Source organism: Emys orbicularis, chromosome 2, assembly GCF_028017835.1.
Source record: "Emys orbicularis isolate rEmyOrb1 chromosome 2, rEmyOrb1.hap1, whole genome shotgun sequence".
Lineage (NCBI taxonomy): Eukaryota > Metazoa > Chordata > Testudines > Emydidae > Emys > Emys orbicularis.
Genome location: NC_088684.1, coordinates 22,541,143 through 22,555,582, shown reverse-complemented (window position 1 = coordinate 22,555,582; position 14,440 = coordinate 22,541,143). Strand labels below are relative to the sequence as shown.

The following is a 14,440-nucleotide window of genomic DNA, read 5'->3' as shown; positions in this document are numbered from 1 at the left end:
TATTTTTTGGCAAGGTGCTGATCTGTGAGAAGAAGCTGTGCAACAGGTTACTAAGAGCCCCCCAAAAGTACAGGATGGTTTATTGTAGCGAACAGAAGGTTTAAGCATGAGACATCATCCAATATTTATTAGGTACTCTACAGTATTTGAAATGGTCCTGGTCTATTTCAGTTGTAGCTACTCAGGGCCAAAGAATTGGCTGGGCAGAAAAAGCTAGTCAACTACCTGTGTATGTTCTAGGAGTTGGTTGTGCAGCCAAACAGAAATGGGAACACAAACATTAGTCACTACAGGAGTTCAAAACAGGGGGATAGCAATCTTCCCATTTACAGAACGTGGTATGGTGCAATTAAACGTTTACATATGAAGCATGTCTGTAGAGCAGTACAAGGTTTCCTAACGATTTTGCAAAACAGAAGTAATACAATTAAAAAAAAGAAATAATATGAGGTGCACACATTTTATAATCAAACATTAAAATACCAAACCATCATTAGTATAAACTGCTCAGCTTATGTACAACTGAAATTCAGCGTCTTGAAGTGACTGTCACATTCAAATAAAACTCAAATACTCACCTCCCCCGGGAAACTGAAATGCAAAATTCTCCTCTCTTCCTTCCCATGCCCCCTCCACTGTATGGAGTGGTTTTAAAATATCTGTATTGAGCCATATTCAGCTCTGTTGCACCAGTAAATGTGGAGCAACTCCATTGGCTTCAATGGAATCACTCTGCATTTATGATGGTAAAGGCAGAGCACAGACCTTGTTTCATAGTATTGAAACTAATGCAATCCTAACGGCAACCCAGGTGAAAGGCTGTTTGGAAAGATCATCATCACCGATGTCATGTTCAAACACAGAAAGCCGGTTTTCAACTTACAATAACTTTGCCAGAATTACCCTGAAAATAAAGAGGTCCCTTTTATGCCAGAATAGCCTTGCACCTTCCTGCCTCAAACACTGTTACCACTCAGTTTTCATCCTCCTGTCAGCCCAAGTCACACAGATGCAAATAATCTACTTAAATAAAACCGATGCCTTTGTAAGTGGTCAGGCTAAGGTATCTGGGCACAAACAGTGGTTGTTAAAAAGGAATCGTTTGACTCATAACAATATTTGACAGTAATAAACCATTTTGGGAATAGGAAAGACTCATGAGGAGATCGATATCAGTAACGAATGCAGCAATAAAATAACAATATGAGGCAAGTTCTATTTCTTTCTCTAGCAGACTCATTTAAAAAGTTATACTCCTTAATAGCATGCAGTACGTTTGGTTTCATGCTATAGGTCTCTGCCTCAAGTAACCACGTAAGAATAGTTTCTCGAAACAACACAATCTGAAAATGTCAACGTGTAGACAAATGTTTCACTTAAGGCCCATGTAGTGCTTTCAAAGCAGAACCTGCACTTTAAACTTCAACTGCTTTACCAAACATTAGCTAATTGATCCTTACAGTGGGGCACTGCAATAAGTAGTTATTATCCCCATTTTACAGACTGGAAATGGAGGCAGAGAGAGTGTTTTGCCCAAAACCACAGAAGGAAATAGTTGCACAGCCAGGACTAGAATTCATAAGTTCCTGACTCAGAACCCTGTGCTCAGACTATATCTATTATATATGGAATGTAACTCCAGAGTCGGTCCTGGAGTTAAATTCACTTGATGTCAGTTTCACCGAGGAGGAACTTGCTCCAATAAATACAACCTAAAATAAGTATTTTACAGGTTGAAACACCAATTGCTGGTATGTCAAATTTGACATTGCAAATCACAACTTCTATTTAGGTTGGTTCACTGGGAGTAGATGGGGCAGATAGATGGGGAAGGGGGGGGGCGGGGGGAAATCAGACCTCCAAGCAGAGGGCACAAAGGTTATAAAGGTACTTTTAACTGCTAGAGAAAGGATTAACATGGGTCTTCACACACATCACTACTTCAGTCACTTCCCTTAACACTCCTCTTTCACCAAGTCAAATTCCAGTCTCATTTATACCCACACAACCTCACTGACATCAACAAGGGTTGCATGGGTATGAATGAGAATAGAAGCTGGCCTCCCTTACTCAATGACACTAACACCCACAACTAGAGTTTCATTTCTCCAGGTTAACTATCTCGGAATCACTTTCCACTCACATGAACATACGCCCTCTTCCCCCCTGAGATCAAATTTACTCTTTTGACCCGTCTTTGAGTTGAGAGCAGATGGAGGGAGGGCAAGGTCTCCGTCTTCAAACTATTTTATTCCCTTCTCTGCATAATGCAAAATGATTTCTGATGGGAGTGTCTCTTGCCCTGTCTCTGAAAGATTTCTGGAAGAATCAAACCTTCTGCCTTTGGAATGCAACAAATGGCAGTTACTGTTAAAGCATTCTCCTGGATCTCCCCTCACCAGGGCTGCAGTCCCCATCCCCACTATTCAATCTAAACACTGATTTCCCCCCGCCCCCACACACAACTACTCAAAGAGCATGCAAAGTGATTTAGTTTGTAAAAATGCAAATACTGTTGCAAAAATATATATAAACAGCTGCAGAAAAGTGTTAGAGATCAATTATAAAACCTGTAAAAAAAGGAACAGACTATTTAATTAATTAAACTCAAGTAGTTCTTCCTGATTTATCCTGAGTATTCCTCATCCTCACAACTCTTTTGTCCATACCATACAACCTATTAATGTTTGTCTTTCTTAGGCACCTTGCTTACGCGCTCTGCGTACAGTGTTGGGAAAGTGCTGTATGTGAACGCTGCTATAGGACAACTGCAAGGATTTTTCCTGTGTAGGCTTTCCAAACTTTTATACATGGACTGGAATCTGCCAGATCAAGTTTGTCAAATTCATGAGTTATACATAATAAAGGAGATTAGAAGTTTGGCCATTAATTTCAGTGGGACCAAGATTTGTAAGCACTAATTCTCACTGTATCTCTGTTAATCTGGCACTGGCAGGGAGATGGATTAGATAAATTATTTTCCATTTCTATGATACATAGAAATGATATGGGATGTCAGGTGATTAGAAATCCTATTTACCCTAAGGATTGACTGTACCCGTATTACACTAGGACTCTATGGCTGGCTTTCCTCGCTGCTCTTTCTGTTTCTAACAGCAGTTACAAACAAATAGTATTTATCTTACATGCTATGAGCCAGATCCTCAGTGAATGTAAACCAGCACAGTTCCACTGGCCCCAGTGGAGATTTACCTATTTAAACCTATCAGGAACCTGGTCCTATGGGGCTGAGTCATCTCTCAGTTACACCAGTTTTGACTTTATTTCAGTGGAGTTACACGGGGTGGGGGGAGTCAGACCCAGTGAACCAGATGCTGATCTCAGACAGGTGTAAATCCAGACTAATTCCACTGAAATCAGTGGAGCTATGAATTTACACTAATGAGAGGTTAGATCTGGCCCCTTATCAGTCATCCATCATGCACCCTCCTTAAATACAAATCCTCACCCTTGGTTTGTTTTTTTGCTTAATCTTTTATAAAGACAACAAAATTAAAAGGAGGATGGAGTAAAATCTTAGGTATTCTAAGGCGCTCATCTTCTGGGCATTCAAGCACTGAGTACAGCAAGAAAACGAATTAAAAAAGTAAGCATTAACATAAGAAGAAGTTTGCTTACGGTCATAAACATCATTTCTCTTTAAATCATTGTACAAAGTATAATAGTTCACATTGCATAATGGATTGTTGTTTCAAAGGTACTCTATTTATTCGAGGTAGAAAATGGCGTGGTGTGTTATTTTCATTTTTAACTAGGATCAAATCCTAGATGTTATGCATATTTCTGAATGCATCCAATTTTTTTTACATACAGGTATTATTAAAACTCATTGCAGGGAATTTTTTCCCCATAAATATCATTTTTAAAATGTCATATTTATAAATATCTATTGTAAATAAAACCAGACGGAGGAGCAGTTAAACAGTCCTAGTCTCAAACTGCTTTCTTTTCATTTATTAGAAACTGAAAAAAAATATAGAAAGTTTTTAAAGGGCCATGGGGCAAATTCAGTTTTAACTTCTAAACAGAAAGAAATGTCTGCCCTGTATCTTGTACTCGGATAATAAAAAGGTGACTTTTTACAATATTGCCTATACACACCAGTCTTGTTAGAAGTCCATGTCAACGAGCAATTTCACCTTTCGTCTCTAAGATCCTCTTGTTTGCTTGACTCAGGAACTTCAAACAAACATCAACATTTACACTATTTACAAGTTCAGTGTCCAAGCTGAGCGCTATCAAGTGTCTTGTAAGAACAGGATATGCTGTGAAGAACCAGGGTTCAGAATCTGAACAAGTTGATAAAGTCTTGGGGGGAAAGAGAAGTGGAGCAGCTCTCTGGGTTGTTGGCTGTGCAAGGATGATCAGTACCCTGAAAAAAAATAATCCGGTTAGAGAGGCTACAGAACTAGTGTCACAGCTTTAAGTGGTTTACAATGCTCTGTGTGCCACATGCTGCACATCCAGTTTGCAAACTGATAGATTAGAGTGGATAACTGAGAATACAATAAGGGGGATGCACAACTGGATGCAAAGCTGTACTCAAAGAGTAGTTCTCAATGGTTCACTGTCAAACTGGAAGGATGTATCTAGTGGGGTCCCACAGGGGTCTGTTCTGGGTCAGGTACTATTCAATATTTTCAGTAATGACTTGGAGAATGGAGTGGAGAGTATGCTTATAAAATTTGGGGATGATACCATGCTGGGAGGCATTACAAGCACTTTGAAGGACAGATTTGAAAATGAGTGTGATAAATTTGAGAACTGGTCTGAAATCAACAAGATGAAATTCAATAATTACAAGTGCAGAGGACGACAGTTAAGAAAAAAAAAAATCAAATGCACAAATACAAAATGGGGAAATACTGGCTAGGCAGTAGCACTGCTGAAAAGGATCTGGAGGCTCACAGATGACTTGTGCCTCCCCATACTGGCGGGGGGGGGGGTGGCATAATGTAAAGGGGAGGACACGTGATCGCCCCACCTATCTCCTTTGCCCAGTGACCCCGCCCCCTGCGCCCAGCCCAGGGCCGCCACGCTCTCCACTCCCCATGTTATCTGCGGGGGGGGGGGGGGGGGGGGGGGCTCTGTCTTTCTCCCGCTGCGCCACCCTCCCCCCCAGCACGTTTGGCCGCTCTCCTTGGCAGCCGGGCCCAGGCGGGGAGCGGGAGGGAGACACTTCTCATGCGGTTCAAGCTGGCTGCTCCGGGTCACTGCTCCGTGCAGTGCAGCAGCTGCCTGAGAGAGCCTGACTGGGGAGGCGGTGGTGGGTCACTCCCTGCCTGGGCCTGGCTGACGGAGACAGGGGCCGAGCGAGCCAGAAACGTGCTTGGGGGATGGGGGAAGGAGGGGGTTCTGGCTCGCTCAGCCCATGTCTCCGTCAGCCAGGCCCAGGCAGGGAGTGACCCACGGAGCAGCGATCCAGAGTGGCTGGATCCAGAGTGGCTCGCATGAGAAGCAGCTGGTCCCGCCCCCCTCCGCTCCCCGCCCAGGCCCAGCTGCCAGGGATTGGGGCTGAACATGCTGGGGGGCAGGTGCAGCAGGAAGACAGAGCCCCTCTCCCTCTCTCCCCAGCAGGGGGGGCACTTGACCCCACATGCCCCCCTATGCATTGCCTCTGATGGGGGTCATAGTTGATGGCTCATATTCAATTTGTGATCCATGTGATGTAGATACAAAAACAGCTAATATTCTGGGGTGTATTAACAGGAGTGCTGTATCTAAGACATGGGAGGTAGTTGTTCCACTCGGCACTGGTGAGACCTCAGCTGGAGTACGGTGTCCAATTCTGAGTGCCACACACTAGGAAAGATGTGGACAAATTGGAGAGAGTCCAGACAAGAGCAACAAAAATGGTAATAGGTTTAAAAAAATCTGACCTATGAAGTAAAAAAACAAACCATCCAACCCTGGGTATGTTTAGTCTTGAGAAAAGACGATTGGGGGAGGGGGGACGGACGGACCCGAGAACAGTCTTCAAATACGTTAAGGACCGTGATCAGTTGTTCTCCATGTCCACTGAAGGGAGGACAAGAAGTAATCAGCTTAATATACAGCAAGGGAGATTTAGGTTAGATATGAGGGAAAAGTTTCTAACTATAAGGACAATTAAGCTCTGGAATAGATTACCTAGGGAGGTTGTGGAATCCCCATCATTGGAGGTTTTTAAGAACAGGTGAGACAAATGCCTGTCAGGGATGGTCTAGGTTTACTTGGTCCTGCCTCAGTGCAGGGGGATGGACTAGATGAGCTCTTCAGATCCCTTCCAGTTCTACTCTTATAGGATTCTATAACAAATGTTATACTCTCCTTTGGCAACAAACAGGTCAAGGCTGGGCTTTAGATTTTAGGGTCAGTTATCAGTTCAAGGGAGATGAAGGACAAGGATTCAAAATCACTCTCTCACTCATCTCCAAAGGACAGAGACCTGATTTGACTGTCACACCAGAGTAACTCTGAAGTCAATGGAGTTATTTCAGATTTACACCACTGTAGTGGACAGCAGAATTTGGCCCCAGGTTTCTGTAAATGCCTCAAATTTGCTGTGGCACTCCAAGGACCCTCTTCTCCCATCACAGGGTGAGAAACCCCCACTAGATCCTGTGGGGAAAAGATAAGGCCCCAGGGAGTAACAGAAAAATGTGAAGGAACTTCCTAAGATAGAGAGCAAGCAAGCTTTAAGTGGTGTTGGCCTGGTTTTTGGAGGAGGTCAGCACTTGCAACTCTTGTTAACTTGAATTAGAGTTGTGGGCACTCAGCACTTCTGAGAAATCAGGCCCTCAGTCAAATACCAGCAAAATAGCCATACCTTCCAGGAGAGGATGTGGCAATGTCTGCAGAGCTGCAGTGTGTCTCCATACTGCTCTTTCCTCGGGTAACACCTTATAAGTTTAAAGTACATCTTCTTCCAATCCAGCAACCCCTTCTCAGATAAGATTATCCGTTTACGAATCTAAAAATCAGAGTTAGAGTGGACTGAGTGTACACGAGGGCTTAGTTTTGTTGGCAATATCACTTCAAGACCTTCCTCCTCCTGCACATAGTAGCCAGCATGTAATTTTTGCTGATCTCCACATGATCTCATCTGTAGTGGCAAGATAATCTGTTCTGAGCCTCTCCACATTAACAGTCTCCTTATTCTAAATACACTACACAATATCAATACTAGAGACCAATCTTATCTTTTACACAGATTCCTTCCTGTTGCACATTGCTATACAATGGCTCCAAGGGCTTCATGCTACCACACATCACCATGATTCAGAAACTCTAAAAATGACTATCAGGATAACAAACTTTATCCCATCTAGTGGTTTCAGGAATGAAACTACGTTTCTTTTCTGCACAGATATATCTTTAAACCTGGAGTTGCAATATTTGCTTGTGAGACATTCACTTTTAGGACATGTTCATTAGCGGTGGAGATCAGATTTGGATCTATTTGTCACACCATGTGACATATAGTCAATATAGGGAAAAAAACCACCTTCCCAGAATCCAGGGCCAGATCTTCAGCAGATGTAAATCTGTGTAGGTTTACTGAAGTCACTGGAACAATGCTAATTCACACCAGCTGAAGATCTGGTCCCCCAGTTTGTGTGTGTATATTTAGTGCTTATGAATGGTGCCAGACTGGCAGCCCTAGAGACTGAAAACCTTTACCCTCAAAACAGATCCAGTATAGCAACAGAGTTAGCTTGCCACCAATGGTGAACAACTCAGATTTGGGGGGGGGGGGAAATCTTCCCACTAAAGGGCAAGAGAGGATAGTTCATGGTCCAATCAATCCTTGGCCATTCCATGGAGACTGTCAGCAACGCTGCCAGTTGTGATGATGGGTTTTTTGATGTGGGCAGTTACTGTTGGGAACTACACAGACACAGAACTCCCTAAACCTATGGTACAAATAGCAGTGTTACCATCCGAGGCCATGTGGATTGGTTAGCAGCCTAGATTGGAGGAGGTGTGTGTGCGCATGTTATTGATGTTGCAGCCTTCTATTTCAGGCACCAGTATTGTGGCATTTACAACACTATCAAAACTTCCCCTCAGGGACAAACTTTATCGCCATTGTCTTGTCAGCCCATATTAGAAACTCACAGCATGCCCCTCAGAACAAAGAAGCAGTCAAACGAGGAAGATCTGTCTATGTGTGTTCAATCACAAATGGGTTACAATAGGAGATTGATTGAGGTTTAACTTTCATCCCATTACCTGTCGGTCTGTGAAATGGTATTGGCAGAGCTTTTTCCACAGCAGCCGGTCCTCACTGAGCACTTGCAGTTCAGGGGCCACTTGCCCAAGGCTGACAAGGTCTCTTCCATCAGTTAGCCGCTGCATGATGTTTAATTGTAAACACAACGGCAGGTCCGTAAAGGTCATTCCTTTAAAGGCAGGCTGGAAAAAGAGTGTAAGAGCTCAGTTAGTGAAAAGCAGGCAATTCTAAATGGGAGCAATGTACTACTTGCTAAATATTTTATATACACAAGATGCAGTGACACTGGATAATTTCCCATCCAGGGGACAGATCAGTTTTCCTAGGAGATCCTATGATGGGCTGTGGTGTTGTTGAGCCATTACTTCCAGTGAGAAAAGGACCCGTATCCACGGTTTACTGTGGCAGAGCAACAACTGTGTTGTGCTATCAAACGTTAACTGCACGGTTTGCTCCCCTCACCACTGGAGAGGAGGTTTATGGTGCCAAAGCTCCACTATAGCGGACCAGGGCATTACTGTCTGTAGGTCACTTCAGATAACTGGAGGGGCAATACTGTTCCCTAACAGGTTAAACCTCCAGTCTATACAGTTTAAGTCCCTTGGAAATTTCATGTTCTACTAAGACAACCGTGTTTTACTTTGCAGGGTCACATGATCCTATATTAACCAAGTAGAGATGTTCACTAGTAATGGTACCAATCAAGATTTCCCTATAATTGTTTCCTACAACATTGCTGGCAATGCTACCCGTTACCCAGGAAATATTTAAGAGTATTTTTTTTTAAATTGTTCCTACAGGGGATACTTCTAGGACTGTGTCTACATTGTGGATTTGCCTCAATTACAGTCATCATTGCCTAGTAACCAGTTTAGCTACACCAATGCAAATCCCTGATCTAGACAATGAAAGTCACTATCTCTACCAGTGGCCCTTACCGCTGGGCTCCATACAGTGGCTGTCTGTCACACTAGAGGTTTGCACCTGTGCAGTTACATTGGTAACAGGATACAGACTGTTGAATTCAGGGAAAATCCCACTGCCATCAAGACCTAAGAACCAGGAAATGGGCTCCAACTGCTACACTAGTGCCCACTCCGTACTCACGTGAGTAAAGGTTTGCAGGCTTGGGCTCCAACAGTGAAACAATGTTAAGAGAGTCAAATAAATGTGCCAAGTCTTTAGTTGCCCTGCACCGAGATGCCTCTATTTTAAGTTGCAGTCACATCACCCTACATGCAACTGGCAGGGCAGTTAACTGTTTAAAACAAAATACAAATAGCTGATCAGCTAAGTAAAATTTTGTGGGACTATTTTAAAAATATGACCCTGTCTCCAGTGTGTGGATGGTGTCTGGCCACTCAAAGGCATAATATAAATATTTATTTAGACACAAAAGTTCCCATTTCTTAACCCTTCAGTAAGCCATAGTTATTAATCTATAACAGGGCCCGGTGTACTCTGCAACTCCACAGCAGCAGCATATGCTGCACAGCCCATCCATTGCGACAAAACTCTGCTAATCTTTCATTAATAATTAATTTTCTAGTCCTTCTGGTTGCCAGGAACACCATAAACAGACACAATTGCATCTGCCAGTAGCCTGAAACAATAGCTCCAAAAGGAGTGAACAATCCCACTCATCTCAGTGGGGTGTTGACTCTAAACTCTAAGGGTGATAATTTAGGAGAACTACTGTTAACTATTTTGCTGCTGGTCATTGTAATAGAGACATCTAGCCAATATTCTTATCCCAGGATCCCAAGCAGCTTCCCACATACACCCCCCCCCCCCCAACCTAAACGGTTTCTTACTCAACTTCCCTCTGACAACTTCTACAATGCACTTTGGCATCCTCAATACAAAACTCTGAAGCACACTACAAATTAGAAATATAAGTACATTGCATAACTAAATTCCATATGGAATTAAATAACACAGAGCATACTGTAAAGATTGTTTCATTTGTGTATTTCAATTAAATTTAAAAAAAACCAGCAAGGTTTTTATTGACCTAGAGTTGGTGCAACAGTCCTGTCTGCTCCATTGGGGTGTGAGAGATCTCTATCCCAGGCTGCAGAATTTAGGTCAAGTTTGCTGTGGATAACACAGAAGTCTTGTATATAATTTACTAGTGCCCTCAAATTCCATTCACTAATAAAGTTGCACTTTTTACAGATGAAATACCCATATAAATCAACGGGGGTTTTACATGAGTAAAATGTGCAGGACTAGGCTCAAATGCCTTGAACTCAATAAGACACCTGCGCAGCTTACTAACGAAGTCCATGTGACTAAAGCACATTCTTCAGGGTTTTGCTGAATCAGGGCCAAAGACTTCTCTGCTACATTTCAAACATGATTTTTTTTTTTTTTTTTTTTTTTTTTTTTTTTTTTTAAAAAGAACACACCCTAGATCAGAGGAGTCCTATGTTAATTTTCATTTTCTTGACAGGATTTTTTTTAAGCTAGTAAGTACTACACATGCTCAGTATATATTTCTCAAGCTTTAGACTCCTTGGCTGTTAAGACATTTTTTCTCCTTCTGAAATACCAAAAGCACTTGGTCTACTTGCAGTAAGTGGCCAACTGCCTGTAATACTGCTCTTCCCCCCCACCCCTTTAAACACAGCTGCTTTTGTTCAAGCTTGACAAGAAATCATCTTCAGCGGTATGAAAATTACATTTTTTGCAAGCTCTACAGCTTGAGACATTAAACAATTTTTTAAAAGAAAGGCCAGCCAACCACGTTTAGGCCAAAAAGTAAATAAATGTATGTAACACATTCATGCGCGCACACACACACACACACACTTCAGTTCACAAGTGGTGCTATGACAGAACCTTGGCTGGGATTGATAGATTTTTGAACTGATCTTCAGGATTTTCTAACCTGATGGTATACTGGCCCGGTGCTGAGATAAAATAGTTTTAAGTATTGAGTCAAGCAGCTGGATCCTGATCTTGCAGTGAGCTCTGTGCAAGCAGAAACCTGCACCCTCAAGAAACCCCATGCACAGGTGCCAGCTTCCTCTGGGCCCTGGGGGTGCTCAACCCCCCACCCTGGACCCCTTATCCCAAGCCCCCTGTCCCGCCCCTTCCCACTCCTGTTCCACCCTGCCCCGCCTCTTCCTGCCCAGTTCCGCTCCCTTCCCTGAGCATGCCCCATCCCTGCTCCTCCCCCTCCCCCTCAGTGCCTCCTGCACGCCATGGAACAGCTGATCACGGCAGGCTGTAGGTGCTGGGAGGGAGGGGGAGCAGTTGATTGGAAGGGCCCCCAGTGGGCAGGAGGTGCTGGGGGGGGGAGGGGGGAGAGGGAGAGCTGGTTGCCAGTGGGTGCTAAGCACCCACTAATTTTTGTGTGTGTGTGTGTGCCCAAGCCCTGGAGCACCCATGGAGTCAGCACCTATGGTCCCATGGAAGTCAGTGTGTGTCTGGCGTCAGAGATAATTGCAGAATTGGGGCTGTGGATTTTACTTAAGACTTTCTCACAGAGTCCAGAGAAGCCTCCTTTCCCCATTGTCCCTTAACTTCCCTCTCCTCACCCCAAGGTCCTTGCACTGCAGCTACGCTCTTTCAGGGTTCCCTAGATAGTGTTTACCCTGCACACATTTTGAAATTACTTAGGCAAGCACAAGCACCTTTCTTGCCTATTAGCAGCAGCCAAGCATGATGCCTCTTTAGCAGCCTAGTGGGAAAAAATTTGCTTTTCAATTAATTTAGGCCCATGTCACTAAGGTCAATGGGAATTTTGCAATTAACTTCAATGTGAGAGTGGGACTCTTAGGAAAGGGGACAGATATATTGGCAACATTGGAAACTAAAGTCCAGTACTGAGTCACAGACAAGACAATACCAGTACAAGTGCTATTCGAGTCTCATCATTCTGCCTTAGCCCTGACTCTGACCCTCTGTTGAGACGGCCAGTGTAGTGGAGATTTTTGAAACGTGAGCATCTATCCAAAAGAAACTGAAGTGAGACCAAACTCTACTCACACAGCATTTGATGACCATTTAGAGGCCTAACTGGTTTTGGTTACTACTAACAGCAGGTCTGACTGTGGAGTTAGTGGGTGATTTGAGTACACATGTAATTCAGGACTGGGCCCTTGAGGAGCACTTGAAGATGCCAGGCTTCATCATGCGGTCAGCTTTTCTAAATGAAGCTGTTTTCAGAGAAACATGCAATGTTAGGCATGTAACTCCGAAAAACATTTTGCATCTTGGTTTAATTTTCCACTTGAAAGTTGGAATAAAAGTAATAATTAAAAAAAGCCTCCCCATGTCTAATCCAATTGAATTCAAATCTTAATCCAAATTCTCTCCACCAGCAGGCTCTGTGTGAAGTCTAGGAATGCTCATTATGATCCAATTACACAGGCAGGAGCTGCAGCTGCATGATAAGGTTGCATGAAAGAGCCAATGTATCATTTGCCTCTAAGTGAGGGCCTGGATTCTTGCTTACTCTTGTGATTTGGATGCTGTTCAGTTGCTGTTGCCAGTGAAGAATAGTCTCCATTCTGTGTACCCACATGTTGATGTTTCCAACCAGAACAGACTTGCCAACCCTTTGCACCAGGGTGCACAGTGACGTGTAGAGAGTCTGCAGCAATTCCCTTATTAGCCTGATGTTCTGCTGATCTTCAAGGACTTTGGAGGCAGAGAGAAGAAGAAAAAAATATTTTAAAAAGGGACTATAATGTTTAAATACATTCTCAGTATCTACTTTCTTCTGGAGGCTTTGTAAGAATTACTCTCTATGATCTTAGGCCAAAAGGTATCAAATCTGGAATCCTGGGGGGAAGGAGGGGGTAGAGGAGGACTGCTCTGTCTAGACATGACAGGTTATCAGATAGGAAACATTTGTCAGAGATGTCCCCTAATAACTGTATGTGTGTGTATATATATCTCCTCAATATATGGTTCACTCTTTATGCATCCGAAGAAGTGGGTTGTAGCCCACGAAAGCTTATGCTCTAATAAATTTGTTAGTCTCTAAGGTGCCACAAGTACTCCTGTTATTTTTGCGGATACAGACTAACACGGCTGCTACTCTGAAACCCCTAATAACTGTACAAGAGATTGACCTGAGGAACAATGTTCCCTCTAATTTTTTACATATGGAGGTCATGTGTAGCCGGGGTGGAGCCGAGGGGTTCAGAATGTGGGAGGTGGCTCAGGGCTGGGGCAGGGGGTTGGGGTGTGGGGGCGGATAAGGGCTCCAGCTGGGGGGGGTGCAGGCTCTGGGGTGGGGCCAGGAATGAGGGGTTGGGGTGTGGGAGGGGCTCAGGGCTAGGGCAGAGGATTGGAGTGTGTGGGGGGGTGAGGGCTGCAGCTGGGGATTTTGGGTTTGGGGTGCAGGCTTCCCTGGGGCTGTGGCAGATGAGAGAGGACTCCCCCCAGCCCTTTCCACCAGCTGCGGCAGCTCCAAGGCTGGGACTGGGGGAGAGGCACCTCTTGCTGCGGCAGCTCCAAGGCTGGGACCGGCGGAGAGGCGCTTCTCCCCTCCTGCGCAGCCCTTGATAGCCTGCTGCTTGGCCGCGCAGCTAGAGGGAACTTTGCTGAGGAAAGATGTTTGGCCTTTCTACAGTTCTTCTAACAGCCACTCTAGGAACACTGGCCAACTTGTCCCCCTTAGATCGGTGCTTGGAGGAGACCTTCCACACACAGCTCTTGCCCTGCTTCCAACCAGTTCATGTGGAAACAGGGGCTCAGCCACCTCTATAGCTCTTCTTCCCGCCCCCCCCCACTCATGCAAGGGTGCTCTGAAGGTTGAGAGTCCACACAAGGAGAGGGGGTGGAGATTGGGTTGACCAGGGAAGGGGGAACCCCCAAAACACTAAATACACTGTGACCCCACAGAGATTTCCAGAAAAAAAGTAATGTCGGCCCTGAAGCACTCCTTTCCCTTGGTGGGCAGCCCTGGCCAGTGGGAGCCCTTGGTGGTGCAGCTGCTAGGAAGCCTTGGAAGTGACTAGGGCCTAGCGTTAAGAAGGAAGCACAGAGCCTTTATGCAGCCAGCCTTGGCCTCCTGCAGTTCCTCTCCAGTCTGCCAGCTTTTGAGGCAGGACTAAACAGCCTATTCTGCAGATAGGGGTGTGTGGGACCCTGACCTTCCTCCCAATTGGATGATGGAGAGGATACTCCTGACAGAAATCTGTGCCCATGCGGGGGCAGAGAATTCATATGGCCTGCATATTTCTG

General features: G+C 44.5%; 1 protein-coding gene across 1 annotated transcript in view; it reads right to left on the bottom strand.

The window, feature by feature from the left end:
- Window positions 1–3,293: 3,293 nt before the first annotated feature.
- FBXO32 (F-box protein 32) overlaps window positions 3,294–14,440 on the bottom strand; it is a 31,059-nt gene continuing 19,912 nt past the window's right edge. Inside the window, exons 6-9 of the mRNA XM_065400134.1 lie at window positions 12,702–12,886; window positions 8,236–8,418; window positions 6,830–6,973; window positions 3,294–4,393 (exon numbers count right to left, since the gene is read on the bottom strand). Of these exons, the coding sequence (XP_065256206.1) occupies window positions 4,304–4,393; window positions 6,830–6,973; window positions 8,236–8,418; window positions 12,702–12,886 (602 nt within the window). The 3' untranslated portion in view covers window positions 3,294–4,303. The remainder of the gene's footprint in view (window positions 4,394–6,829; window positions 6,974–8,235; window positions 8,419–12,701; window positions 12,887–14,440) is intronic.